Here is a 25,072-nt window from a genome sequence, read left to right on the forward strand (position 1 = left end):
GTGTTAATCTGTAGTCAGCATGGCAGCTTTAATTCCATACATCTCAGCCTTCAAATATTTTAAGAATCTAGTTTTTGTAGCCTCGACTGGCACGGCGACCTCGAGCCCGTTCAAACTTGCGGCCCTTGGATCGGACATATGGCCTGGAAAGTGGATAATGGAAGAAGGGTTAGTGACACAAACAGGGACCTACTATCACATAGTGAATATACTACTATGGGGAGGAGATATACACACAGCAGCCACAGACTTTGGAAGAGCTGCAGAACCATGGGACTCCTTATTTCCTTGTCTCTTTCCTTCACCCCCCACCCAACAGGGTTCCCTTGCATACCTAGAGCCCCTAATGGTACCAGCTCTCTACTCCTCTAATCCTATAATTTTTAGCACTTCTAAAACCATTCTAGGGACGGCAGAGGATGAGATGGCTGGATAGCATCACCGATGCAACGAATATGAATTTGAGCACACTCCGGGAAACAGCGGAGGACAAGAAGGCCTGGCGTGCTATGGCCCATGGGGTCACGAAGAGTCAGACACGACTTGACAACTGAACAACAAAAAAAACCATTCCAATCCTGGCAGAGAGATTCAACAGGATTTTATTCCTTCCTCTTTCCAAATTCCCAGTGATCAAACACTCAATAGAGTTTGAAAATTACTGGGGCAGCAATCCTATGGCCACTAGACACCGTCTTAGAGGGCCATGGGATTTTTCTGTTTCTGGGAACCAAGGTCTGAGCCAGGGCTCCAACTGTGGTTCCCAGAAACCGCGCTCCCTGCCCCCTCCCAGCTGGTGTGCTTCTCTCTGCACTGGCTACGTCTCCACGCTTGGAGACGGAGTGCAGAGATGGCAAAAAGGGGGCGGGCCCGGGGGTGGGGAGAGGACTGCAGAAGCCACATTATGCAGCTTCCCATGCGCTGCACAGCCTCCCCACCCCCCAGCTCCCTGGCTAGACAGGCAAAATCACCTGTCTAGCCAAAAATGCAGGGCAGCCAGAGTACAGAGGCAAGGATCACCTCCATGCTCCGGCTGTCCTGTCCTGGGCAGCTGTCAGCCTCCTATCTGTATAGGATTGTGCCCCAAGAATTGCAGTCTGAACTCTAATCCAGCTGAAAATTGTAGAGGACTGAGAAAAAGATGCAGATATTGTGCATGGCTGCAATGGCTTTACACTGCCCAATTCAATTTCTTCACATGGTAGGGTGTGCAAGAGATTTTGTTCCACATGCTAAATCAAGCAGCAAGTCTCAACTCCCAAGTCTTTCCATTATTGTTAAGAGGCTCAATGTCTTTCCAAAAAGTCAGCAGAAACAGCAGAGTAGAGGTGGCAAAAGGTTTACTCCAGGCTTTTCAGAGAAGAACTCATATTTCTTATGTCTTCCAAAGAAGTGGGACTGAAATACCAATAGCAAGGGGACCACTTTCAGCCTGATCCTGTGCATAACTACTCAAAAAGTCAGTCCCACTGAGCTCAGACTTTCTCCCAGGAAAGTGCATATAGAATTGGGGTCTTAGTTGACTTGGCTACAATTTTGTAAGTGGCAGAACCTGGTGGCTTCTCAAGAATCTAAGGGGTCCCTGGTTCCCATTTTAAGAGCAGGTTTTGAGGTGTCATAATGACAAAAGGCTTGAAAATGTGTAGTGCTGTCATGGGTTCAGGACCTACGGAATCATTTGTGTGAGAATGCCAGTGCTTTGGGGACAAAATTTCTGCAGCTCCTCAAATCTTTCCATTTCTCCCCTAGGAGGATCCCTCTTGCCCCTGTCGCTCTATTTAACAGCTCAAGGAACCAGCGGAAAGGCTTGCATTTCACACTGGAGCGTCCGAGTGTTAAAAATTGGCATTTTTCACCATGTCTTGCAGGAGTAGCTCTGAGCATCCCTGGAGGACCAGAGATAGTAACAGCAGATAAAAGTTCATATATTCATAGTAATATCTTCCTGAGCAGAGAGAAATGCCTGGAGTGCCTCTTGCACATGTAGCCTGTTCCTCGCTTCCTTAAATCAGGGGCTTAAAGAGACTTAAAATGTTGACTGCAGTTTATATAAAAAAGGGAAAGCAATTTTGGTCAGTACAAAGAACATATTAGGGGAAGTGAGCAAGATGCTGCACTGTTGGTTTAGATGTGGGAAACCTGTTCAGCTACACTGCTCACAGACTGGCTTAATTGACCCTCCCAGGAAAGTTGCAGGACTCAGAACGATATTGACAGTTCCTGAGCAGGGTGTGATTCAAAAGTAATGCATAAAACAAAAAAGGGTACTTCTGTATGAGGCTTTTCTTATGCAATTGCATGGCCTCATTCACAGAATTGTATGGGGGGGGTGTTCCTCCTTTGTAGCCTTCCTGTGTTCTTCCATCACTTCTTCCATCTTTTCTCTTACCAGAAAAAATCCATTATGGAAGAAAAGACAAAATAACAGTAACTTTTGATTGGGAGTGCTAGGACACCTTTGTCTGGAAGCACTCACAGTCAGAAAGGGAAAGAAACAAGAGGGAGAGACTCGGTGGAAGGCAAAGTAGGTAATGCTGAAACTACTGAAGAACAGGCAGTAAGAAGTCAAAGTGCAAATACAGCTCAAGACAAGTCACTTTTTTTTTTTTTTAAGTATTGCACGACTTTAGGCAAATACAGGTAAGTGGGGAAAGAGAGCAGGATCCCAAGAGACTGAGGGGCCCAAGAGTGTACTTACTTAGTGTGGCTATGTGGGGTGCCAGGGGCCTTGCCAAAATGTCGATAAACTTGACGGGCCTTCCTGGGTCCTGTAGGAGGCAGGTCAGAAGAGAGGCTTTAGTCATACTGAGATATCAGAAGCAGACTATGGTCAACAGCTTCTCAAGGCTTTGAAGTGTAATGCTCCCTCCTGACTCACCAGAAAGCAACACAGTTCCCTGGCCCTTGGGGGCAGCCATGGCTAACTGGTCAAAAGTCATGATCTGGCCTCCAGCTTTTAGGATGCGGCTACGGGCTCCCTGGGTCACTCTGAGGGCACAAACCTTGGAGGGAAAAGGAAAAGGGTTGCAACACAGGAGTCCCCAAATCCGACGGTAGGGAGTTTTGGCAAGCAGATTTACAGCTTCCTCGGTATCTTCACCTAACTATTACAACTAGGGATGCAACTTTTAGAACTGTATCTCATATGGAAATTCATGCAGATTTAATCCACTCGACTTGTGACGATTCAAGATTTTTCTAAAAATTGGGTGACAGTCCAAGTCGTTAAGTGCAGGCACAGCCACTCGCACAGTCACATGCTTATTACATATTCCTGTATGTACCCAACTTGCACCAATTTACGAAGCTTGAGCTGTCTGACATCTGACTCTTATCCTCATGCCCTTTCCAGTCCACACGGCAGCTCTGCTACTGGCCAGGCTACCTTCAGTTTGGGGATATCCTGGATGCGGACGTCATCTGTCACTGTACCCACCACAACTGCGGTTTTATTCTCCCGGCCTGGGAGCTTCATCTTGCGGATCTGGAGAGGGAGGAAGAGTAATTAGAATTACTGTGCTTGCACTGATATGCACAGGCAATAGTTTGCCTTTATGGCTAGAAGCGAGCTCCTTGTTGCATATAAAACATGAGATTTACCTTGACTGAGACAGTAGGGAGAATGGATCTGCCCCCCATAACGTGTGCCACATGACCAGCTGCATGTCTCACAAGTTTCACTGGGCCTCAGCCACCACAACTATCCACGGGTTTAGGAGGAGGGTGAGCGACTACTGCTTGCTTGGGAAAGAACACACAACCACTGGCCCACCCAATCCTGCTCCTGCCTTGTTCCACTGCCTGAGCTCTGTTGGCAAAGCCACGCCACAGCTGGCTCTGCCTATTCCTTTACTTGAAGCATGAGAGGCATGGTCACAGAGGCTGAGAACACTGGTACCTCAGAAGCTCACAGAGTCTGAGAATGGACATGGACAGCACCGGGGGAAGAGAAAGAAAGGGACTGGGGGGAGAACCTGTACTTACCATGCGGGATACAGACAGCGGAGGCCGGTTGGTGCGGCTCATAAAGAGCCGTTTGAGTATCACCTTGTTGAATTTTGCATTGGTCCGTCGAGCAAGAAATCTGTAGAGCTGAGGAGGAAGCAAAAGTGTTGAGAGGATGCTTGGGTGTCCTGTTGGCTAGTTCCGTCCCCCAATTAAACCCACTGGATTGTCTCCACTTCTCAGATTAAGCCCACAGGTAAGTTTCCAGCCCCCAAACAACCCTCCAGGTATAACCCAACAGTTCTCTCTTTTTCTCCAAGGGAGGCCTGGCCCCAAATTCATCCGAATGATAGAATGTTAGGGTTGGGAGGAGCCTTGGACTTCACCTAGTCCAATCCCCTGCTCAATATAGGAATCTTGCAACTAACACCTCCGGTGAAGGAGAGCCCACTGTTTCCTGATGCACTCTGTTCCATTGTCAAGCAGCTCTTAACAGTAGGGATGTTTCTCCCAATGTTTAGCCAAAATCTGCCACCCTGCAATTTCTACCCACTGGGTCTAATCCTGCCCTCTGGAGCAACAGAGAACAAGTCTGCTCCACCTTCTACATGACAGTCTTTCACTTATTTGAGGACAGCTATTATGGCCTTGAATGCCATTTTTTCCAGAAAGGTAGGATATGAATAAAATAAATAAATGTCCTCACCCCGCTTAGCCTTCTCTTCTCCAGACTAACCATATCCATTTCCTCCCACCCCCTGCCATACATACACTGTTCCTCCTAGGGCTGGTTTCTGGACCCCTCACCAACCCGGTCACCCTCCTCTGGACATGCTCTAATTTGTCAATGTTCTTAAAATGTGGCACCCAGAACTGGACAGCAATTCTAGATGTGTGACCAGAGCAGAATAGAAAGGATTACTTCCTTGTGATTGGGACACAATGTTTCTGTTAATGCAGCCGAAGACTGCATTAGCCTTTTTAGCAGTCATATCATACTGCTGGCTCATGTTCAGCTTCTGATCAACTAGAGCATCTAGAACCATTTCACATCTACAGCTGCCAAGACAGGTCTCCCCCATCCTATACTTGTGCCTTTAAAGATTTTGTACCTAAATACAGCTATACAAATGAGCATGGCAGAAGGCGGGACAAGGAGAAGATGTCCACCAGGAATTCTGGTTCTCAGCCACCTCTGAACGCACAGATCTTTGATCACCCTGGTTCTCACCTTGACCAAGAGGCGAAGGTAAATATCCTGACTCTTAGGCTCCTTACGTCGAACCTTCCGGTCCTTGTTGTGGCGAATGTCAACTCCCTGATGCCAAGAAAGAGAAGCACTCAAGTTGATGGGAACATGCCAGGCAGTCATGAACTAGACCTGCCACAATCAATGTACATTCTTAATATCAGAAGGTTTTGTTTCTTTATATCTGGACAAAGCATGGATTGCATTGGCCTAAATGTTTCAGGCAAATAAAGAGCTTTGGGTAAAGTTAAAGCGACAGGGTGCACAAACTAGTTTCTCAGCAGGTTCTACATATCAGCCAGGAAGAGCCCTCTCCCCACAAAAGCAGGTACCTCAGTGTACATTAGTAGAAGGCATCACGTTAATATTTCAAAATGCTCTCTATTGGCTGCATCCCCACTCTCTTCCTGCTAAGAGAAGTCCTTCAAGACCTGTAGCCACTGCAGTCCTATTTACACTTACTAGGGAGTAAGCCACAATGAAGTGGGACTTACATTTGAGTAAACACGCATAGGATCGCGCTGTTAACCTTAGGTGTGGCTTCCCTCTCAGCCTCATTTTCTGACCCGTAAAATGGGCCAAATACATGGCCTCATTCACAGAGGAGCTGTGAAGACAATCAAGATGTGGACTATGGACTGTTATGGACTAAAACATGCCATTGTTTCCAAATAAACATGAGCCTTTCTTTCTTGGTCAGAAGCTTAGACAAAAGGTAAGAGGGGGAAAGCACATACCCCCAAAATTGCAAGGAACAGCAAAGGGAGAAATCCTTAGGTGAGCAATATGCAAAAGAAATAACATACAGGAATTATACTAATCTGTTGCAATAGTTAGAACTAAACCATGGGTGGCCAGAAGTTAGATTGGTATCTACTGGTAGATTGGTATCTACTGGTAGATTTGTTTTTTTTATAGTAGGGTTTCTGACTCTCAATTGTCTTACAGCAGCAACAAGTAAAAAGAGCTTTAAATTAGGTTGCTGAAAAAATGCTTGGGGTGAAAAACAGAAGTGGATTTTTTGTGAAAGGACTTGAAAGCTTGGTTCTGGTACTGAACATTAATGACTGGACTGAGCATGTGATAGAGGTACCCCACTTCTTAATTCTTATTGTATGCCCACCTGCTTACAATAAGAGTATTTTGTATCTGGCTTTGATGGGTGGATCTCAGGGTTCTAGTAAAATACAAACTAGATCTAAAATGATCTTGCCCACCTCCTGATTGAAACCAATCCAGCAAGTACAACATCAAACACAGAATAATGTTTGCAAAACAAAATCAAAGGAATGTTCCAATATTCAAAACAGAGACATTATTTTCTACTGCATGTTGTTCTTCGAAGGGGTTTCCTTTTTATTGTTTCTTGATTAAAGGCACCCCTAATCAATGCAGGCCATTTCAAACCTCCATGTTCATCTTTTTCTATACATGCACTTCATCCCAGCCACTCTTTCCAATCGCACATGCCAAAGCCCAAAGGGGCCATCACAATATGCCTTCCCCCCATTCAATTCTTCTCTCCTCACCGCTACCAATACTACCTATATCCAGCCATAAACACATTCTCACTAAAGCTGCCCCACTTCCGGCTTCTAAGATGCCTCATTTCTCCACTCCTGTATGTAGAAAAGTTCTACTGTTCAAAGTAAATTTCACTCCTTGAGCCTGTCTCTCACTATGGCCATATCTACTGCTGCTATATATCAATATACCTCAATGGTTAGCATCTACAGGTCCTATGTGCCTTATTCTGGGATTATAATAACTCCATTTTATAAAGGGGTACTCAACACTGTTAGAAGCTTATGACACCAAAAATACACTTTAAAATAATCTTTATGTTGAAGGCGAATATTTGAGGCAAACATTTCTGATGGAGCACGCCGCAAGACTCCCATAGATTCTCATGTGGCTTGTGCGTTGACATATAACGAAGCCCGTAATCGTGTGGAACAGAAGACATATACCTATAGCCTCCTGTCGAGTGTAAGAACACACATACATACACACACACGTGCATAGGCTTGCCGCCGCTGTACCCGATCGTAAGCGGCTCCAGTCTCAACCCTGCACAGTTCCTAGGCCTGATCTCCCTCCTGCCAGTAACAGCCCCCTTGGTGAAGGCCTTCCAGCCCCCCTCCATGATCTTGACTCTCCAGCCTCGGGGTACGCCCACCAGTGCTGGTCCCCCCAGGAGCTCCTGAGCCTTCTCCACAGCGGCGCAACGCTACACGCTGCCCACGCCGCCTCCCCAGGCAAGATTGCAACCGATTCTAATCCCACCTCCCTTCGCTCTCGGGACTCACCATGGCGACGTCGGCGCCCCGAGAAAAAAAGAGAAAGGAAGAGGCCGCAACCGCGCACAGAATTATGGGAAGGAAGAGACCAGTCAGGGGACGGAAGGGGCGTGACTTCGCCTCTCTATGGTGAATCTACGGCGGAACGTGCACCATAGACATAAAACAGTGTAGGCTGACAATTCCTTTGTTCTAAGGCGGGACTTGCTAGTTATTTTTGGTATCATATTTTTCCTCGTTATTGGGGTTAAAGTGGCAGCCAGTCATGGGAAACAATGGAGAAATTCAGACTTGAACGAAGCTGTGGCTGGGCAATAGCGTATCGTTACCCCATCCCGAAAAAGTAGACGCAATGACAGGATTTCATGCTCTTTCAAACTAAGGTCTGATTGTGTGCGGAAAATGTTAATTATCAGAGATAATTCTTTTTATTTAATTGAGAAAAATTGCTCCGCAGTTGCAAATATCATACATAGTTATTATTTCCATAGTGAACCTGCGAGGCGGGCCTCAGTGGCTCACAACAACCCTGCAATGTAGTCCACTGTTGCTATTCCCGTATTACAGGTTGGGGGTGAAGGGTCACTCACAGTCACTATGTATAATGATCTCCACATTTCCTCAGCCACTCGCTCTTTATTGGCAAAATACATGCCAGTTACAGGTCTCTGGAGTAATTGGGGAGGTGAACAATCTTATAATAGGATATGCAGATATTGCAATTTCCAGAAGGATTGCCGTGTTACTCTGTTGCAGAAGAAACAACAGTCTTGTGGCACTTTAAAAACCTGCAAATTTATTCTTGGCATAAGCTTTTGTGGACACTGTCAGATGCACGAAGTATTAACCTCAAATTGGCAGATTTATATATACATGCTGGGACAGGGGAAGATGTTAACAGTGTTGCCAGAGGGCACTGATATGCAGAAAATACAGATAGTAACAATTATCGTAACAGCTGCCATCCACAAAACATTGTTGGGTGATAACACAGACATAATTACAAAGATGAGCCAATTAATTTATGTAGTGTGACAATAATAATAATTATAAAACCTTTGTTCTTATTCAAACCACAGGAAATAGAGTTGAGTCTCTAGATAAATTGTACTTCAGCAAGTGGAGGCTGGTGGTCCCAATTTCAGTGGGGCTATGAATCCACTCTTTCAGTCAGAGCCAGTGAGAACTCCAAAGGAGCTATCCAAGGTGCTGAACCCACTTTGGAGCTCCCTTGAAACCCAAAGTGGATTCACAGTCCTGCTGAAATCGGAGTCACCAGCCTCCACTGACTTCAGCAATTTTTTTTTTTTTGCATGGATAGATCTGTCTTTGAAATCCCTTTGTTCAAGAATGGCCACCTTAAAGACCATTGACAGAGTGTCATGGGAAATTGAAATGTCCCCCTCTGCCAGCGCGGGAGCATTTCAGCCTCCCAGGTTTCGTTGTTGTTCAGTTGTTCAGTCGTGTCCGACTCTTTGTGACCCCATGGACCATAGCACGCCAAGCCTCCCTGTCCTTCACTCTCAGAGTGTGCTCAAGTTCATATTCATTGCATCGGTGATGCTATCTAGCCATCTCATCCTCTGCTGTCCCCTTCTCCTTTTGCCTTCAGTCTTTCCCAGCATCAGGGTCTTTTCCAGAGAGTTTTCTCTTCGCATTAGGTGGCCAAAATATTTGAGCTTCAGCTTCAGGATCTGTCCTTCCAATGAGCACTCAGGGTTGATTTCCTTTAGGATTGACTGATTTGACCTCCTTGCAGTCCAGGGGACTCGTAAGAGTCTTCTCCAGCACCACAGTTCGAAAGCATCGATTCTTCGGCGCTCAGCCTTCCTTATAGTCCAGCTCTCACGGCCATACATTACTACTGGGAAAACCATAGCTTTGATTAGGCGGACCTTTGTCGGCAAGGCGATGTCTCCGCTTCTCACTGTGCTGTCTAGGTTTGCTATCTAAAATGGGTCATTTGCCCCGCGCGGCGCTTACTCGGTTGCCATGGTGAGAACCAACCAATCAATGCCTGCATTTCCAAAGCGGAGACGGCTGCCATCTTCAGTGAAGCAGAGCTACGTTGCCACGCCTTGACCACATCCAAAATGGCCGCAAATATGTGACGCACAGCGAGGTTTTCCGATGTACCTCACTTGAAATGGCCACCTGGCAATTTGTTGCATGGTGTGTGAAGCCGTGAGATATTGCTCAAGCTCAAAATGGCCGCTGCGCCTCTTTTGCTTTCTTTTCTTTTCACTTACGAAGGGCGGCCGCCATTTAACCTGGATGGAGAGAGAAGCCCCTTTCTGCTTTGACCTTGCCCACAATTCACATCCCGCAACCTCTGGCCACGACCGAGGGAATCCAAACGTTATTAAAAGAAGTCTCCCTTCATTAGAACACGCACAGTCTCCTTTGTGTGGCGGACGACACCTCCTTCTATTCATTGCATGGTAATAGTTGGTACAAGAGTGGCCAAGATTCCCCCCCCTTCCCTTCCTTAAGATGGCCACTCTCGAGTCCTTACATCTTTGCCCTCGTCAAAAATGGCAGCTTCCACTGCCAATGCTGAACATTTGCCTCGGCCGTGGGTAGGGGATGCCATTTCTGATTGGGTCAGCTCTAGGATTAGCCGCTCTCTGATAGGTTAATGGGAACCTTTCTCCGCCCCCTTCTAGCGTACACATCCCGCCCCAGGTAGAAAATAGAGCACTTCCTAGTTTAGAATGAGCGTGGAGCTGCTCCGAGGAGAAAAAGAGAAAGCAACGGGAAGGGTGGAGGGTAAAGGAAGAAGGGAATGAGGCAAGAAGGTAGAAAAGGGGGAAAGAGGCTAGCGGGAAAAGGTGTTCTCGAGAGGTGCTAGCTGTTGGGGGTTAGCAGGTGTAGAGAGGTGCGTGGGAGTTACTAATCCTCCTTTTCCCCACCTGCCACTCTCCACCCCACAGATTCCAAGCAAGCTGCGGTTCTGCTCCGTAAGGTCTTGTATGTTTTGGACCAGATGTGCCTGGTGAGGGGGTGAGTCGGGTGCTTTCTTTTGGGGGGCTTATTTTGAAGCCCCCTGAATCTGTATGATATTTCTGGAGCAATGATAAAAGTCTTTCTTCCTCTCCCTTCCCTAATTTCATCTATAAGTGTGGCCTGAAAGTACTTAAGAGTCTTATATCCCCCCCCCCCCCGTCCACGTGGTGTTAGGTGTACAAGCCATCATAAAATTGGGATCAAAGCTAATGTGCTTTGTAAGCCTCTGGGGTGATAAACTTGGGCTAAGCAGCTGAAGTATGCAGGAATAAAATTCTAGGCTAGTCCTTTAAAATGAAAAAACAAACAAACTTGCCTTTAGTGGTAGTATAGGACCTGTGTCCCACATGCACCCTTTCTGAAATAGTACTTCCACATTCTTTCTCTTCTTCCCTCTGCTCCCCTCAGCATCATCTGAACAGCTGAAACTTTATCAGTATCCTTTGTACTATTTTTTAAATAAGTTATTCTGTATTTGACCCCCTGACTCCTAAACATCAGGCAATACATCTTTTTTTTTAAATCATCTGATTCTCAATTCTCAGTGAGAACTTATGAATCAGCTGGTTTCATGAGAAACTTAAATGAATGAGGTAAATGTTTAAACCACTTGCCTGAAGGTGAAATTACCTTACTGAAAACAAGATTATCGGGCTCTGGATCTGAAGAAGCACCTGTTTTGAGGCTATACAAGGTTTTTTAAAAATCTGTTCTATATCTTATCTCTTTCCTCCCTTGACTTCTACTTGCTGATAGGGCTTACAGCTGCTTTCTTGTTCTGGAACTCTACTAGGTCAGACAGGTCAGTGTTCATTCCTGTGGGCTTCTGATGTGAATCTGCCTGGTATTTGTGTGTGAAAAAGCAGGGAGGGGTATGCTTTTCCCGCTTGAAAACTATTTGGTTTTACTAACATAAAGGATTTTGCTCAGTGAAGAAAGAGAAGACTTGAAGAAGCAGTTGAAGAGGACATGCTGTGAAAGAACTTTCTTGGTTAAGCACTGTACCAGCCATTTAGTAGATTAAGGAAACTATGTGGAAAAGAACAGATTTTAAGTTCAGCTCTTCAAATACAGTATTCTGAGGGAGAGGTTAAGGGGAAAAGGTTAGGTGGGACTGTGTTGGACTATTTGACAGGCTTGCGAGAAGGTGGAAAGCAAAACTGCAAAGCTGGGGCTCTGTAGCGAGATGAACTTCTTGGGGGCATGTGGGGAAGGCTCTGAGACCCTCCTGCACGGAGAGTTTGGAGCCTATCCCCCCAAGGGCACACGCTATGCTCTCAGCCTCACATGGACAGAATTGCATATCCAGCGCCTGGTGCCCAAGCCGGACATGGATCATCGGACCGTGGTGCGGCTGATTGACGTTGTGGGGTGTCACACATTGCGCAGTCCTACAGTCACAAACCGGTCAGCCTTCTTCTGTGTCTATGCTTACCCGCTGAAGAAGAGGAAGGTGGCGGTGGGCTCGGGGCGGGCCCGGCAGCGGGCTGCAAAGACCTTTCAGGTTGACAACGCTGATTGCTATGAGGGCAACCTCCAAGTGGCAGAGAAATGGGCAGCTGCAATCAAGTGCCTGGTGCTGGGGGTTCCTATCTCAAGCGAAACTGGTAAGAGATGCCCTGCGTAAACCTTTTTTAGAATTTCCCTTTGCCTAGAGAAACTACGAGTTGTAGCTGCTTACAAGTGACAGGGCATTTCCTAACCTGTGTTGCTTCAGATTGCAGGTGGATTATTGTTTTCTTTTTTTTTTAAAGCTTCACCACGTATCAGTGTCCCTGCTTGTAGAAAACTAGGATATCAGGGAGAGAGTTCAAGCCTAGCCTGTGTTCTTGATATGCTACTTTTCTGCATGATGTGTGGGAAGGCTTTTATTTTTACATGGGGGAGCATTTCTTTTAAAGTCCCCTGCCACATGATTTTGCCAAATGTGTAGATCATTCCTAACCTGCTAATTCCCAGTGCCTCCATTCCATGCTGGCTGGGGATGATGGCAGTTGTAGTCTCAACACAACTGGAAGACACCAGGTTGGGGAAGGCTGCTCTTGGCCTAAGGAGTTCAGGGACCCTGCCTCTCTTGCCGAAGCAATTATATACTGCTATGTCCCTAGGATTCCTGGGAGTCTTCATTTCTCATGTTTTTTTAATTAACTCATTAAGTGTGTTACTAAATGATCTGGCTTGCCTTGCATTTTGCAGGATTATATCATTGAATCTGTAAATAATTGAGCCGGTGGTTTCCCAGGACACTTGTGCAATGATTTAGCTACATCTCTTCTTTTTAGAAAGAGATATCCAGGATGTGTACAGAGTCCATAATGTAAGTAGAAGGATAGAGTTGCTTGCCATAATCTGTGCAAACTAATGATTCCTTTGAACAATCGATGGGGCAAACCACGCACTATAACTTGTTTCCCTTGCGCATGCCGTTTGTGCCCTCCCTTCACTTAAGTACCCGTGCCGCATCGAGGGTTGCCATGTTGTCTGAACCTGGTGCAGTGTGCTGTGGGGATGGCTTCTAACCCACCCCACAGTCGCTACTACAAGCCATGGGTTATGGGATGTGTTAGAATCCACCCCTACTGTGCACTGTGCTGGTTTGGACAATGTGGCAACCCATGACATGGCGCGGGGAATTAAACAAATGACGGGGCAGAGGAAGCAGGCTACTTTGCATGTTTTCCCCTGCTGATGATTGTTAGAAATCAGCCGTTGTGTCTCTAGAGTGAAGCTGTGGGAGTGGGGGGACATTCTGCATATTTGCAACAGAATCTGGCTGTACTTGGCACTGATTGGGTGGTGCCTGTGATGTCACCAATCCACCTTCCATCATTCCTAGAGTTGTTTTACAACTGTTAAAGGGGGTTGTGGCCTTAAAAGAAATAGAGGAGAGAATCAGGGGAAGGTTGGCTTGCGTGCAGGCCCCTCTAGCCTGCAGGTGATGTTGATGAATGCCAAGTCGGCTAATGCAAGGGGCTGTGTCACTAAAACCTGGCTAGATGAAAGGGGGAGGGGTTAACCTCTCCCAAATGTGTCCCCCCCCCCCCCCGCAGGTTCTTGTACAGCACCAGGCCTGACTAGGGAGGTGGAGAGTCTTGGTCTATAAAGATTCTATCTCCCTGATCAGATACCCCCTCCAATGGGCAGCCATTTCTGAGTGTCTGAACCTGGGTTTGGGATTGGGATTCTGCCATCGTGCTGCCTAACAACCTTCATCCCTGAGCTGACTGAGGTAGTCCTGAGTGTGGTATTGAGGACCCCAAGGCTTGTGGGCTTGGCAGACATTCATATTCACTCCAAGGTGTCCTTGTTATGAGCGGCTCAGGATTTCGCAGCTGCCATGTCAACAGAGGGCCTCTCTTAGATAACATCTGGCTCAAACACTTGTGGCAGGGCACACCTTAGGCCTGGTTTTCTGTACTGGATTGGGAGAAAATAATCTATGGGCGAGGGAGCCAGTTATGACTCCATTGGCATGGACAGGTCATTATCTGATTCAGTTTTGACGTTCAGGTCACCTGTAACCTCTGCAGGGGTAGAGAACCAAGTCTGATCGTTTGCCCTTGAAGGCTGATGAATTAGGATAGATGTCTGAGGACTCTTAGAGATGGGATTAGCAGCTGAACCTGCTGTGGGATTAGCATCTGAACCTGCTGACACTCTGGTCTCTGTTTGGAATGAGGGTATAACCCAAGGTATCAACCTAATTGTTCCCAAACATCCTTGACCCAAATGTAGGACCATGACAGCTTCTTGGCATTCTAAGGAGCTGAGGATGATGAAACAACAGTGTCGGTGATTAGAGTGCCAGTGGTGAAAAACTTGTAATGAATACAGTCAAACATGGATGAGAATCCATTTGTGATCTTATTCTATGGCAGTGAAGAACTCTTTCTTCTCTACCATTGCATCTGTTCAGTGTCATCCAATGGAACTTTTCCAGGTGGTTAAAGGCCTCTCGGGTGTAGGCTGTAGAATCAAACAGCTTGATCCCTTAAAGGCCCACTGTGACTAATTTGCTGGACACCTTACAGTCACTCGTATCTGTGCCTACTTGGATGCTATTGTTGTGACAGAGGGGGCTAGTGCACCATCTAGTCATGCTATGGAGACTTTTCAGCTTGTACAACCTGAGGATGTGGACAGACAGCTTGGAGGACGGAGGCTTACTACTTGCTCTTTAGATCCTTGTTCATCCTGGCTTATGAAACCTGCCAGGGCTGGGTATCTGGACCTCAAAGGTGGTCAATGCCTCCTTAAGGGATGGTGAGGTCCCTGCAGCTTTGAAGCAAACACTGTTGAATAATCAAATTTTGATCCTGTGGTTTCAGATAACGATCACCCAATGTCGAATTTGCCATTCTTCGACAAGGTGCTGGAGTGTCTGGTGGCCTCTCAACTCCAGCAATGTTGGATGATTTAGATCCATTCCAGTAGGGTTTCAGACCGGGTTATGGAATGGAAATAGCATTGGTCGCCCTGGTTGATGACTTAACACTGGGGAATGGATAAGGGGAGTGCGACCTTGTTGGTTCTTCTGGCCCTCTCAGCGGTTTTCTATACCATCACCCTTCTGGATCGTTCATCTGGGTTGGGCATTGGAGGCACGGTGTTACAGTGGTTCTGGTCCTTCCTTCTTGAATGGTCTCAAAAGGTGAGGCTTGGAGACTTCTCTTCCACCCCACGGCCATTATTTTGAGGGGTGTTGCAAGATTCCATCCTGTCCCCATGCTTTTTAACATCTACATGAAACCACTGAAGAAAGTTAATGGAGGTTTGGGCTGAAATGTCATCCATATGCGGATGAAACTCAGCTCTACCTCTTGATTCCATCTTCACTTCACAGGTAGTTTGTGGAACTCTTGAACCAGTATCTAGAGACTGTTCTGTGGTGGATGAAGGTGAACAAGCTAAGACTTAATTGAGACAAGATGGACATACTGTGGGTTGGGAAACCAACTACTCTGGATGGAGGTTTACAACTGGTCTTAGATGGGGTTGCACTCCCCCTAAAAAACCAAGATTACAGCAACCAGCTTGATTGTTAACTGGCAAATATAGGGAGAAAACATGGAGGCAGTGACAGACTTTGTATTTCTAGGCGCAAAGATTACTGCAGACGCTGACTGCAGCCAGGAAATCAGAAGACATTTACTTCTTGGGAGGAGAGCAATGACAAATCTTGATAAAATAGTGAAGAGCAGAGACATCACACTGGCAACAAAGGTCTGCATAGTTAAAGCAATGGTATTCCCCGTAGTAACCTATGGCTGCGAGAGCTGGACCATAAGGAAGGCTGAGCGAAGGAAGATAGATGCTTTTGAACTGTGGTGCTGGAGGAAAATTCTGAGAGTGCCTTGGACTGCAAGAAGATCAAACCAGTCCATACTCCAGGAAATAAAGCCAGACTACTCACTTGAGGGAATGATATTAAAGGCAAAACTGAAGTACTTTGGCCACATAATGAGAAGACAGGACACCTTGGAGAAGATGCTGATGCTAGGGAAAGTGGAAGGCAAAAGGAAGAGGGGGCCGACCAAGGGCAAGATGGATGGATGATATTCTGGAGGTGACGGCCTGGACCCTGGGGGAGCTGGGGGTGGCGACAGCTGACAGGAAGCTCTGGCGTGGGCTGGTCCATGAAGTCACGAAGAGTCGGAAGCAACTGACCGAATAAACAACAACAGTCTGCGAGTCCTCTTGGACTCTGCACTAACTGGGGAAGCTCAGTGGCTGCAGTGTCCAGGGGTGCGTTTTACCAGCTTAGGATGGTAGGCCAGCCGCAGCCCTATCTAGATAGGATGGACCTTGGCTCTGTTATCCATGTGTTGTCCAGGCTGAACTACTGCAATGTGTTGTATGTGGGACTGCCATTGAAGACAGTCCGGAAACTTCAACAGGTGAAGGACGTGGCTGCCTGATCGTTGTTAGGGGCAAGGCAGTCAGATCATATATCACCCATACCTCACTAGTTACCTGTGTGTTTCCAAGCCCAATTTAAAATGCTGGTTTTGACCTTTTAAAGATCAAACCAGTTTGGGCCTGAGTTACTTGAAGGACTGTCTTCACCTGTGTCAGCCTGCCTACGCTTCAAGATCAGCAACAGGGGCTGTTCTCACTTGCCCACCTCTGAAGGCAGTTGAGTGGGCAAGTACACGAGAGAGCGTCTTTTCCATAGGGCCCCACATCTCTCAGATGGGTTGCCAGGTCCATTGGGCCCTATCATTGCTAGCTTTTAGGAAGGTCCTGAAGGGTTGTTTTCTCTGGCCTTTTCCTGATTATGTTTTATTGGACTGTTCTGGAGTTTTAGCTGCAAATGGGTTTAGATGTTAGTACCATCTAGGCTAGTTATTCTTTTGCTGGTGTTCTTTGATATTAATTTTTGCTGTTTGTTCACAGTATGGGGTTTTACTGTATGGAACGTTATTGTGTCAGCCACCTTGGGAGGGTTCCTAAAAACACCTAGAAATATTTTAAATAAAATAATTTCTGTACACACCTACCTGGGAGTAAGTCTCACTGAATTCAGTGGGACTTAATTTTGAGTAGATGCGTATAGAATTACACTGCATATATTACTTCTGTACACACCCGTAATCAGCTGATATTGTTGTCTTATTTTTTACAGGCCATTATTTTATTAAAATTATTAGTCCAGTTTAGTAGTCACAGGTTCTTATTACGTTATGAAATTTCTAATAGGCTGCTATTTCCTTTATGAACCAAATTAAAATCTAAATTGGACAGTTTAAAGCACAATACAACCTGCAATCAATTTAAAAGGTGCAGATCCAATACAGATCCAATAATAAAAATTCCAATACACATATACCAGCATAATATAAAATACATTAAAAAATAGCCAGAGGAAGAGGAGTTAAACCAAATCACAGGGATTAAAATACGTATTTTTAAAAGCTTTAAATTTTGGAAATATAAACATTAAACAAAACCATAAGAACGTGCAGACGAATGACAAAAACAGTGCAATCTTATGGATTATTCAGAAGTAAGTCCCATTGCGTTTGCTGGGACTTACTCTGAGGTAAACACGGAAAGGATTGCAGCCTTAGGGTGCAATCTTATACATGTTTAGGCAGGAAAAAAATCAGATTTAGTAACATTAGTGCCCTTAGTAACATTAAATCACAGACTTAAATAAATGTAGGCACCAGCCGGGCTTCACCTGGACATCTCTCTCTCTGCTGCCCTTCAAATGTCTGAGAAGGGCTTCCAAAGGTGATCTAAGGGTGCAGGTTGTGCACACCGATGTGGGTTTTCAGGAAAATGTTGAATTGGAAAATGTTCCCTATGCAAATTAGGCTACTTTGCATAGGTTCATTTGCATAGGGAGAAATGTCCATTTGGTTTGGAAGATTTTCTGATGCCTTAGAGTGATAAGCTAGCATGTTTATTTTACTTGCATCTGGTAAATAGCAAAGCTTTAAAAAAAAGTACCCCACATTAACTTCCTGTCCCAATTGTTGATCAGTCGTTCAGTCACGTCCGACTCTTCGTGACCCCATGGACCATAGCATGCCAGGCCTTCCTGTCCTGCGCTCTCTCCCGGAGTGTGCTCAAGTTCATATTCATTGCATCGGTGATGCTATCTAGCCATCTCATCCTCTGTCGTCCCCTTCTCCTTTTGCCTTCAGTCTTTCCCAGCATCAGGGTCTTTTCCAGAGAGTTTTCTCTTCGCATTAAGTGGCCAAAATATTTGAGCTTCAGCTTCAGTATCTGTCCTTCCAATGAGCACTCAGGGTTGATTTCCTTTAGGATTGACTGATTTGACCTCCTTGCAGTCCAGGGGACTCGTAAGAGTCTTCTCCAGCACCACAGTTCGAAAGCATCAATTCTTCGGCGCTCAGCCTTCCTTATAGTCCAGCTCTCACAGCCATACATTACTACTGGGAAAACCATAGCTTTGATTAGACGGACCTTTGTCGGCAAGGTGATGTCTCTGCTTCTTACTATGCTGTCTAGGTTGGCCATAGCTTTCCTCCCAAGGAGCAAGCGTCTTTTAATTTCATGGCTACAGTCACCGTCTGCGGTGATCTTGGAGCCCAAGAAAGTAAAATCTATCACGGCTTCCATTTCTTCCCCTTCTATATGCCAGGAAGTGATGGGGCCAGATGCCATGATCTTAGTTCTTTTAATGTTGAGTTTCAAACCAGCTTTTGCACTCTCCTCTTTCACCCTCAACAAGAGGCTCTTGAGATCCTCTTTGCTTTCTGCCATTAGGGTGGTATCGTCTGCATATCAGAGGTTGTTGATAATTCTCCCGGCAATCTTAATTCCGACCTGTGATTCATCCAACCCGGCGTTTCTCATGATGTCCTCTGCATATAAGTTAAATAAGCAGGGTGACAATATGCAGCCTTGTCTTACTCCTTTCCCAATTTTGAACCACTCGGTTGTTCCATGTCTGGTTCTTACTGTTGCTTCTTGACCCTCGTATAGGTTTCTCAGGAGACAGGTAAGGTGGTCTGGTACTCCCATCTCTTTAAGAATTTGCCACAATTTGTTGTGATCCACACAATCAAAGGCTTTAGCGTAGTCAATGAAGCAGAAATAGACGTTTTTCTGGAATTCTCTTGCTTTCTCCATGATCCAGTGATCATTGGCGGTTTGATCTCTAGTTCCTCTGCCTCTTTGAAACCCAGCTTGTACTTCCGGTAGTTCTCGGTTCGCATACTGCTGAAGCCTAGCTTGTAGGATTTTGAGCATCACCTTGCTGGCATGTGAAATGAGCGCAATTGTGCGGTAGTTTGAACACTCTTTGGCATTGCCCTTCTTTGGAATTGGAATGTAAACTGACCTTTTCCAGTCTTGCAGCCATTGTTGAGTGTTCCAAATTTGTTGGCATATTGAATGCAGCACTTTAACAGCATCATCTTTTAGGATTTTAAATAGCTCAGCTGGAATACTGTCATCTCCGCTAGCTTTGTTGTTACTAATGCTTCCTAAGGCCCACTTGACTTCGCTCTCTAGGATGTCCGGCTCAAGTTCAGTGGCCGCACTATCATGGCTATCAGGGACATTCAGATCTTTCCTGTATAGTTCTTCTGTGTATTTTTTCCACCTCTTCTTCATCTCATCTGCTTCTGTTAGGTCCCTGCCTTCTTTGTCCTTTATCATGCCCGTCTTTGCACAAAACGTTCCCTTGAGATCTCCGATTTTCTTGAAAAGACCTCTAGTCTTTCCCATTCTATTGTTTTCCTCGATTTCCTTGCATTGTTCATTTAAGAAGGGCTTCTTGTCTCTCCTTGCTATTCTCTGGAAATCTGCATTCAGTTGGGTATATCTTCCCCTTTCTCCCTTGCTTTTCGCTTCCCTTCTTTCTTCAGCTACCTGTAAAGCCTCATCAGACAGCCACTTTGCTTTCTTGCATTTCTTTTTCTTTGGGATGGATTTCGTTGCTGCCTCCTGAACAATGTTACGGACCTCCATCCATAGTTCCTCAGGCACTCTGTCTATCAGGTCGAATCCCTGAAATCTATTCCTCACCTCCACTGTATATTTATAAGGGATATGATTTAGGTCATACCTGAATGGTTTAGTGGTTTTCCCGACGTTCTTCAATTTAAGCCGAAATTTTGCAACAAGAAGCTCCTGATCTGAGCCACAATCAGCTCCAGGTCTTGTTTTTACTGACTGTATAGAGCTTCTCCATCTTTGACTGCAAAGGACATAATCAATCTGATTTCGATATTGACCATCTGGTGATGTCCATGTGTAGAGTCGCCTCTTGTGCTGTTGGAAAAGAGTGTTTGCTATGATCAGCGTCTTCTCCTGGCAAAACTCTATTAGCTTTTGTCCTGCTTCATTTTGTACACCAAGGCCATGCCTGCCTGTTTATCCCAGTGATTTCTTGACTTCCTACTTTAGCATTCCAATCCCCTATGATGAAGAGGGCATCTTTTTTTGGTGTTAGTTCTAGAAGGTGTTGTAGGTCTTCATAGAACCGATCAACCTCAGCTTCTTCAGCATCAGTGGTTGGGGCATAGACTTGAATTACTGTGATGTTGAATGGTTTGCCTTGGATTTGTAGTGAGATCATTCTGTCGTTTTTAAGATTGTACCCCAGTACTGCTTTTCCCACCCTTTTGTTGACTATGAGTGCTACTCCATTTCTTCTAAGGGATTTTTGCCCACAGTAGTAGATATGACGGTCACCTGAATTAAATTCGCCCATGCCTGTCCATTTTAGTTCGCTGATTCCCAAGATGTCGATGTTCAATCTTGCCATCTCATGTTTGACCACCTCTAGCTTACCTTGATTCATTGATCTAACATTCCAGGTTCCTAAACAATATTGTTCTTTACAGCATCGGACTTTCTTTTCACTACCAGACACATCCACAGCTGAGTGTCCTTTCGGCTTTGGCCCAGCCACTTCACTTTTTCTGGCGCTACTTGGAAATACCTTCTGCTCTTCCCCAGTAGCATATTGGACACCTTCCGACCTGAGGGGCTCATCTTCCGGTGTCATAACTTTTAGCCTTGTGATACGTTCCATGGGGTTTTCTTGGCAAGGATACTGGAGTGGGTTGCCATTTCCTTCTCCAGTGGACCACATTTGTCAGAACTCTCTGCCATGACCTGTCCGTCTTGGGTGGCCCTGCACGGCATAGCTTATGGCTTCACTGAGTTACGCAAACCCCTTTGCCACAGCAAGGCAGTGATCCATGAAGGGGTCCTGTCCCAATACATCACAAGTATTTGACATGAAATGTTTGAGGGGGGAAACCTAAAGCACACCAAATGTGATTTAAATGTTATGTTGTGCAGACATTTTTATTGGAATACCTGTTAAAATTTAAATATAAGACAAAAACAAAGGTCAACAAGTGTTGACCGCCTTTTCCAACCTGGTGTCCTCCAGATGTGTTGGACTACAACTCCCAGCATCCCCAGCCAGCACAATCAGGTTGGGGAAGGCTACATTAATTTTAGCAAAGAACTGTGCATGTTATGCTAACAACAAATCCTGTATTTCAACAGAGTTCAACACAATGCTTGTTAGAGCGCTTTCAGTTCTGCTGTCACTAGTTGTCAGTTCCATTTCACATTGATTCATATATTATTTCAATGGCGTATATGTATGCTCTCGCATACTTGTGAAAAACATTGATTACAACTTTCAAACTGCTAAGTTTGCCTAATACTGTATTTGCTCTTGGCTTCCATTTGTTACTCTGAATTGAACTCATGAAATAGATTTTTTTCCATGGCAACAAAAAAGCACTGGAAAACGTTCTGGAAGATTTTCCACTCCACGTCACTGTTTGTACCTATAAATGGTGGTGTCCCATCATCAAGTACCACAGTGCCAAACCATGTAGAGCTTTATAGGTCAATGCCAATACTTTGAATTGCTTCCAGAAACAAAGTGGAAGTCATCACTGATGACAAGAGAGGACTGGCATAACAGAGCACCTGGTTGTTGGACTAGCTTTCTCTGGAAGCCGGAGCTCTAGAATATCCCATCTCCGAATTCTTGGTATCTGCTTTGCTTCTTGATTAAAAAGAGTGAGAATCCATTTCTTCTGAGGGAAAAGAAATCCAACAGATAACACTTGTGTTCTCCTAAAACACATGATGTGAACTTGAGACACAGTCGTACCATGTCTATATGGATAAACACCTGCCAGTGTTCCGTTACGCTTGAGCGTGACCAATAGACATGCTCCATTGTGCTGTGCTGGTTTAGGCTCTGGCTGGATTCTCAGTAGTTCTGATTGAATTCTGTGGGTGTTCACGGACCTGTAGACACAATTCACACAACTTATAGATGGCAACTGGGATGTTCTTGATGGCCAAAACCTGTTTCTTGCTTGGGACATTGTTCAGTCGTTAAGTCGTGTCCGACTCTTTGTCATCCCATGGACCATAGCACGCCAGGCTTTCCTGTCCTCTGCTCTCTCCCGGAGTGTGCTCAAGTTCATATTCATTGCATCGGTGATGCTATCTAGCCATCTCATCCTCTGCCATCCCCTTCTCCTTTTGCCAGCATCAGGGTCTTTTCCAGGGAGTTTTCTCTTTGCATTAAGTGGCCAAAATATTTGAGCTTCAGCTTCAGTATGGGTTCTTCCAGTGAGCACTCAGGGTTGATTTCCTTTAGGATGGACTGATTTGACCTCCTTGCAGTCCAGGGGACTCGTAAGAGTCTTCTCCAGCACCACAGTTCGAAAGCATCAATTCTTCGTCGCTCAGCCTTTCTTATAGTCCAGCTCTCACAGCCATACATTACTACTGGGAAAACCATAGCTTTGATTAGACGGATCTTTGTCAGCAAGGTGATGTCTTTGCTTTTTACTATGCCGTCTAGGTTTGCCATAGCTTTCCTCCCCAGGAGCAAGCGTCTTTTAATTTCATGGCTACAGTCACCATCTGCGGTGATCTTGGAGCCCAAGAAAATAAAATCTGTCACGGCTTCCATTTCTTCCCCTTCTATATGCCAGGAAGTGATGGGGCCAGATGCTATGATCTTAGTTTTTTTAATGTTGAGTTTCAAACCAGCTTTTGCACTCTCCTCTTTCACCCTCAACAAGAGGCTCTTGAGATCCTCTTTGCTTTCTGCCATTAGGGTGGTATCGTCTGCATATCGGAGGTTGTTGATAATTCTCCCGGCAATCTTAATTCCGACCTGTGATTCATCCAACCCGGCGTTTCTCATGATGTCCTCTGCATATAAGTTAAATAAGCAGGGTGACAATATGCAGCCTTGTCGTACTCCTTTCCCAATTTTGAACCAATCGGTTGTTCCATGTCTGGTTCCCATCTCTTTAAGAATCCATGTTGTTCCATGTCGTACTCCCATCTCTTTAAGAATTTGCCACAGTTTGTTGTGATCCACACAATCAAAGGCTTTAGCGTAGTCAATGAAGCAGAAATAGACGTTTTTCTGGAATTCTCTTGCTTTCTCCATGATCCAGCAATTGTTGGCGGTTTGATCTCTAGTTCCTCTGCCTCTTCGAAACCCAGCTTGTACTTCCCATAGTTCTCGGTTCGCATACTGCCTCAAGTCTGTTGTGGGGATTATTGACAATAGTATTTGAAGTGCTGTAAGGGTGGAATCCTAAACACTTGAACTGCAGTCCTAAACCTCAGGGATGGGCAATTTTGGAAGCTCCAGGGGCCAATTTCTGCCTGTCTTCCCTCCCCCCCCAATTGGAAGTATCCTACCGCTTGTGGAATTGCCACTGAATGCTGATGTTGTGGTAGCAGCAGCAAAAAAATGCTGTGTTCCTGCTTTAAAACCAGGTGCGCGGGAACACGGGCCTTGTTTTGAAGATGTGTTGTTGTCCCGGAAGAGGGTGGCGGCAGCTGGAGGGGCAACATGCGGCCTGCAGGCTCTTGGTTGCCCACCCCTGTTGCATCTGCTGATTTGCGGGCCACCTTCAGCTGACTTCAGGCTGGCCCTGGCTTAGCAGGCATCTCCATCCAGGTCTGTCTGCTGCTGCATCCCCAGGGAGTTGTAGTCCAGCACATCTGGAGGGTGCCAGGTCGAGGAATGCTGCGCTACTGCTAAAGTAGCCATTTTTAAATATTTCAAATCTTCCTGGGTGGAAAAATATGCTGCTGTCCAAGGTTATTTATTGTATATTGGCAGCCTTCTTTGTTTCATTACGATGACGCGTGCTTGGTGTTGCTGGGGCCCTAATTATATTTCTACACTGCCCTTGCATTCTCAAGGATATGAGGGCAGGCAGGGCAAAAATGCGCATTTTAAAAGTAAGTTATACTGCAGCAGGGAACCCCTGGCCCTCCAGTTGATTGACTACAAATCCCATCATCCCCAGTCATCGGCCTTGCAGGGTGGTTCCTGCTCTTGGCTCCCTCAGCAGACTTGGGAGAGTTGGCAGATAGTGTGTCAAAATACTATGATACTTGGGTGTTGAGAGGGACTCTGAACGCCCAAGGGAAGGGGGTGGCATCTTGGTTGCCCCCTGTCTGTTCAGAGGGTGGCGCTTCTGGGCTTAATCTCAGTTCTTAGTAATTCTCAGCACATGAACACAAATTCAGTGCCCTTTGGACTCTTTTTTTTCACTTCCTTGTTGTGCTTTGGAGGTGCGGGTGCAAATCCTTCACTGTTTGGTTGCTAAGGATTGTGTTCTTAAGAAGCAAGCTTGCACTCCTAAGAAATCTTGGCTTTTGTTTAAAACGGGGAAGGGGGTGGCAGTGGCAAGGGAAATAGATTTCTAGCCCTCATGATAAGTGATTAGCTTTATTATCGACCTACAGAAGCCTTCCCTGACAAAGCCCCCCATTGCAGGGCTGGACAACTCCAGCACCTATCGTCTCTCACCATTGGCCATGCTATCTGGGGCTCATGGGGGTTTGAGTCCAACAACAACTGAAGGGCGAACGTGTTGACCTGACAATGTTCACAGCCCACGTAAATGCAAACGGAACGGACAGGGCGGATTCATGTAGGATAGCATAGAGGTTAGCACAGCCTTCCCCAACCCTTTAGCCATTTTGTGTTGGACCGCAACTCCCATCATCCCCACCCAATCTAGAACATCGGAATCTACCTTAAGCTTGTCCAATGTATAAAGCAGCTGTGTGC

At 45.8% G+C, this 25,072-nt stretch overlaps 2 protein-coding genes across 2 annotated transcripts in view; one reads left to right on the plus strand and one right to left on the minus strand.

The window, feature by feature from the left end:
* Positions 1–9: 9 nt before the first annotated feature.
* Positions 10–7,546, minus strand: RPL18 (ribosomal protein L18). Its single transcript, XM_084805682.1, has 7 exons — positions 7,504–7,546; positions 5,177–5,263; positions 3,985–4,092; positions 3,386–3,484; positions 2,879–3,002; positions 2,699–2,768; positions 10–143 (listed from the first exon to the last, which is right to left on the minus strand). Exons 1-7 carry the CDS (start codon positions 7,504–7,506, stop codon positions 68–70), a joined length of 567 nt encoding a protein of 188 aa, XP_084661808.1. The 5' UTR covers positions 7,507–7,546; the 3' UTR covers positions 10–67.
* A 4,053-nt stretch (positions 7,547–11,599) lies between these two features.
* The window catches only part of SPHK2 (sphingosine kinase 2), a 32,171-nt gene continuing 18,698 nt past the window's right edge, over positions 11,600–25,072 (plus strand). The window contains exon 1 of the mRNA XM_084805675.1: positions 11,600–12,107. Within this exon, the coding sequence (XP_084661801.1) occupies positions 11,687–12,107 (421 nt within the window). The 5' untranslated portion in view covers positions 11,600–11,686. The remainder of the gene's footprint in view (positions 12,108–25,072) is intronic.

This window comes from Heloderma suspectum, chromosome 6 (assembly GCF_057233095.1).
Source record: "Heloderma suspectum isolate Gila_16-S chromosome 6, 16-S_ref, whole genome shotgun sequence".
Lineage (NCBI taxonomy): Eukaryota > Metazoa > Chordata > Lepidosauria > Squamata > Helodermatidae > Heloderma > Heloderma suspectum.